Below are 5007 nucleotides of genomic sequence, written 5' to 3' on the forward strand. Positions count from 1 at the left end.
TTTTTAAAGCACCATCATTTCAAATCAGTGCGCTCTTAAACTATTGACAGGAGCTTTGACAACAAGACAAGATGCCTCATAAAGGTGAGTCTGCTCATTTCTTCTCCCCACTTCTCCCTTCATTTCATTTTAATATTTAGACATCTCTCTCCCTCTCTCGCTCATCCCCACTTGAATTCCGGGAGAGCTTCCCGGGGAACTTCCCAGTGCCGAAGCTCCCAAACTTTCTGCTTTCACTTAAACCCACGTCCTCTGGAAAAGCTAGATCATCTGACTTGGAAACCAGTGCCAATGCTAGCAGCAGCAGCTCCAATGTATTCGCTGGACAGAGCGATCACAAATGCTTGTTTTGCCGTGCACTTGCAAAAGCGCTGGCTTGGTGTTCTGATCGCTGCCTGAGCTTTGGACACACGCGCTCACACACACGAAATGTACCTTGCTCCAGACCCTTCCCTTCGCTCCTTTTTGTGGCTGCTGTTATGTCTCTTATGAAAGGGAAGTGACTCCTCGGCGATCTTCGCCGGTTGTTTTCTGGGGGGGTAGCCGAGCGGATCCGAGATCCGTGTCCTTTGCTTTGTGCTTCCCACAAGCACAGTGTCTCGGGGAAAATAAGTCTTATTTAGGGAACACTCTCCTATAATGAATGCCTCCTCACCGCAAGAACAGAATAGAAGGGAGAGGGAGAGAGAAAGGAAGGGAGACAGAGAGAGGTGGGGGAAAAAAGTCACATTCGAAGCCAAGTCAATTCTCAGTAGTTGTAACCGGGAAGCTCTGAGTAGAGCTGAAAGACTGTCAGTTTCAATCAAGCAGCCGGGAGATCTCACCGAACTTGTCCATAATACCGAGAAGAACTTTCCAATTTACAGATCACACGAGGCAAACAGTCAGTAAAGTGCAGTCTGAAAAGCCCCTGGTGCCAATAGCCTCTCGGAGATCCCAGTCTCTTTAGTATTTGGCTTTGCTCTGAGGAGTACTACTACCATCAACCTGAGATCAATATTCCTTTTCAACAAGTTTCCGGCCGGGGAAATAATTTTTTTTAAGGAAGCCGATTTAAAAATATTTTTCTTTTTGATTTAAGCTCATATATTCTGCAAGAATCGCTTCATTTTCCTTTGTAATCCATGCGAGCCTGAGATACCCAAAACAGTAAAGTAATTTTTAAAAGTTGCAAACTCTTCGCCGTGCATAAAATTTGATCACACAAACGCAACAATAAGCACGATTCGCCTCCCTTCACAAGTGTACTTAGAAAAACTGGATTTGAATTTAACCTTGTAACGCTTTGTAGTTGGGTGTTAAATCGACACGCAGACCATTAATAATTTCTAGAAAGTTTTAAAACAAAGTTTCCCGAATGATTAAATGTACCCGGCAGATGCTTTCTTTTTTTGAAGGGGGGGGGGGGGAACCCCCACAATATAATGGATGAGAAAAGTGCTTGCATCATGCCCATTTTTATAGACATAAAATAATAATTGTGGTCCTTGACAATACATATTTATAGCTGATGACCTTTACAAATGTCTAAATGCAAATGGATTCATTTTAATCTTTGTCTTATTTGATCTATGAATGTAAAATTATGTCATCTTAATAGCTAATTATGATTTCAGTAGGGAAAAATCCCAAACACGATCAGATTATATCAAGATTTTGAGATTTAATAACGATTTGCAGATTAGGCCTGGCCTATTGAGTTTGATTCCTAGGACACGGCATATTTAATTTCATTCATACTTTAAAGGTAACTGTATTCTGATGTATGTGTCTATGTGTAGATCTACATATCCACACTTCAAAAATCCAGTAAAAGCAAGTTATGCTATGGGAAAGCGATTTTATGATCAGACTGCTTCCGGGTGCTGTTGTTTGACTTTTCTTTTTTTGTTTTGCTAAATTGTGCTGGTTACTTAGGTAATTAGGAAGTTTCTACGTAAAATGCAGAATCGCATCTCTCTTTCCTCCAACCTTCTTAGGGAAGTACTTGGCTGCCCTGTTCCTGAAGTCTAAAATGTTGTTTTTAAAAAAACAAAACCAAAAAACCCCATCTATTCTGATTTCTAGAATACGTGCAGGCAGAACTATGGGTTGGAAGTTTAACAATAGCATTCTGAATAGCATTTCTTCTTTAACCCCGTCTTCTCCATGCTTATCAGTTGTGCATTAAATATGTGAGCAAATTCTGTCTGAAGAACTGGATTTTCTGTTCGGTGAATGTATATGGAGACGTATTTAGTGTATTCAAGGGATGGCTTTACGTTCAGTTAAACTAAAGGAGATATTGCCACGTCTCCATTGAAGTACAGTGCAGCTTGCTCTGTTCCTAATCAGGTAGTTCTCCAAAGAGTAGTAAATATTTACCAGTTGAAGTCTTCATGCTGCGAGAAAGTACTTGTTTGATGTTTATTTTTATGGATTTCAGATTACTAAAAGCTACTTAATAAATTATACCATGGCTAGTCCTGAATAGGGAAACGTGCCTCTTTGAATTTCTCCATCATATGCAGGAAGAGTAAAATTAATATTCATTATAAGCGCAAAAGAAAAAGAATGAGTATTTTTAGGTTAAAAAAAAAAGGGGGAGAGAAAATGAAGGCTGCGACTATTTCATTATTTTACCTCCTCTTTTTTTTCGCAAACCTCTTGAATGGGCCCTTTATTGTAATTGTCTCTCCCCAATTGAGCACCCCACTGAGCTGTTGTGTCTTTTTACAACCCCTAACAACTCACACCAGTAACACAATTACCTCCAGATATTTATAACGAGAAATTACTTTTCAATTTTCCCCCGCAAGGTTTTAAAATAAATAAACAAACAAACGACCATATAAATAAATACATGAGAAAGGCGACTGGGGCTGTCCAGGCGCTGGGTGAAGGCAAGGCACTAATGAAGTGAGTACAGGCTTGTTTCTCTGCTCTTTGTAACTTGGAGGGTTGTTGGTACGTTTAGTTGGGAAGCTGGGCTGCCGGTTAAGGAGATTGGGTTTTTGCACTCTGGGTTTGGGGAGAGGAGCAGAATGGGAGCCATTGTTCACAGTCTGTAGGCTTTGTTTAACAGTTCTCACCCCCTCCTGTTCTTACTTTTTAAAGCACTGAGGCGAGGTAGACAGCGTGTGTCACAGTACAGTGAAAAAGGGGAAGATCTAAAGACCAAAAAAGAAGTTAATCACAATAAGAGGAGTTTTGGGGGTATTTTTAGTGGAGGGGGGGGGGTTGTTAGTGCTACTAAAAACAAAACAAAACAAAAAACCCCACAGCTTTACTCCGGCCCCGTCAAACCTTACTTGTTTTAAATAGAGCAACTTCGGAGATGCAGAGTTCCAAAAGTGTAAACGTGAGCTAAATACGCCTCGTTTAGAAGTGGACAGGCAAAAATGTCTGAGTCTGATTTTAAAAAAAGCCTATCACTCTACCTCTAGCACTAAAAAGAGCACAGCAGATCCAGGCCGCTCCCTTCATTAAATACCCCAGGTTCTGTTTGTAAATACAGGCACGAGAAGTGTCACAGTCCAGAACTGTTTAGACTGGTTAGCGAGCTGCAATCTGCTAGTAGTTCTGTAGCTTTAACCTTGGATTATTATTTTTGTAAGTGTTTCAAATCTCAGTCCTCCAGCCCGGGCGGCAGCCTCCTGTGAGGTTGCGCTGTGATGTAGCATAAATTAAAAGTACACCATTAATATACTTTTTTGCTTTGTCCTAGAGGGAAGACCTTAACTAGTGACACGCAGATGTGTGAGTCCCTAAATTGTATGAGAGGACAGTGCACCCAGATTGCAGGCAAGTTTAAAAACAGAACTTCAGACTTGTTTTCTCCCCTCCCACCCCCCACCTCCTGTAACACCTCCTGTTAATAAGAACTACTTAAAATAACAATAACAATCTGAGGCAATATACCACTTGCATGCCACTTTTAAACATTTGGAGGTTATTTTTTATGTATTTATTTATTTTGCCTTGGGCTGTAAAAATCTTAACCCTTTAAATTAATTGGCGAACACGTCAAAGTGTAACAAAATAAGCCTTTGAGACATTAAAGTGTCTGCAATTTAAATGTGTGTGCTACCCTCCCCTGATTAACGCATATTTTATTACTAATAGAATACTATAAGCGAGCCACGTGGGATACTGCTCTATCAATTCAACATGCAGAACAGTAAGTGATTCTTTGTACATTTCAATGACATACTTCCGAATGACTTCAGAATGCGGAGTGGAGGGATATGTGGGGAGGGCCGTGTAGATGTTTTTTTAAAGTGGATTTCTTTTAAGAAGGGAAGGAATAGAGCCAGGAAGATTGTTGTGGTCGGCCGTGGCTTCGTTTTGCGTTTTTATTACTGTGTTACTTTTATGAAGCTGTGTTTCAGTAGCTAGCGAAGAAGAACTGTCTTGGAGCGGTTACACCTATGTCTGATTGTGGAGAGAAAGTGGTTAAATGTATCTTGATCATTAAGCACCGCTGCTGTGGGCGCCCATCTCTCAGTATGCTGCACAGAAATGGCCATTCTAGGTGATCCTGGATGGATCTGTTGTGATTGTAACCGGTCAGACATTTACGGGTGTTTTGAACTTTCCTGGGGTGTGGTGAAGCGCTCCAACCAAAGTTGGAGAGCGAAAGAGAGAGAGAGCTCTAGGTGTAAATTATCCGTTACCTTATAGTTTAATTTGATCTCTGTAGTGCTTGTCTTCTTTTGTGTAGCCGTTTCAAAAAGACCTTCCTGAGGTCCAGGAAGGACGGCCTGGACAATTTACGCAATGTCAATGTGTCAGCGCAGAGAAGAGAGGGGGGACTGGCTCGAGGTGGAATTTCTCGGGGAGGAGAAGTCAGGGATATAATCTGTTAGCGCAGTAATCCCGTGCAGTTGCTGTGGATGGAGATACATAATCTCCCGTTTTACTGTAGTTAAAGGAATTACAGTAAGAGCAGGTAAATCAGGGGAAAAGCCGCGAGGAAGGAAAACATTGGGAATGTAAGGTGCTTAGATTCCCACTTGAATCGGTGAT

The 5007-nt window shown here is 41.2% G+C and overlaps 1 protein-coding gene across 4 annotated transcripts in view; it reads left to right on the forward strand.

The window, feature by feature from the left end:
• The first annotated feature begins 4137 nt into the window (after nucleotides 1-4137).
• PAX6 (paired box 6) overlaps nucleotides 4138-5007 on the forward strand; it is an 18482-nt gene continuing 17612 nt past the window's right edge. For all 4 annotated transcript variants that reach the window (XM_067532144.1, XM_067532146.1, XM_067532145.1 and 1 more), the window contains exon 1: nucleotides 4138-4159. In XM_067532144.1, coding sequence (XP_067388245.1) covers nucleotides 4150-4159 — 10 coding nt within the window. In that variant the 5' untranslated portion in view covers nucleotides 4138-4149. The remainder of the gene's footprint in view (nucleotides 4160-5007) is intronic.

This window comes from Emydura macquarii, unplaced genomic scaffold (genome assembly GCF_026122565.2).
Source record: "Emydura macquarii macquarii isolate MOO-44397 ecotype Brisbane River unplaced genomic scaffold, CSIRO-AGI_Emac_v2 contig_3240, whole genome shotgun sequence".
NCBI lineage: Eukaryota > Metazoa > Chordata > Testudines > Chelidae > Emydura > Emydura macquarii.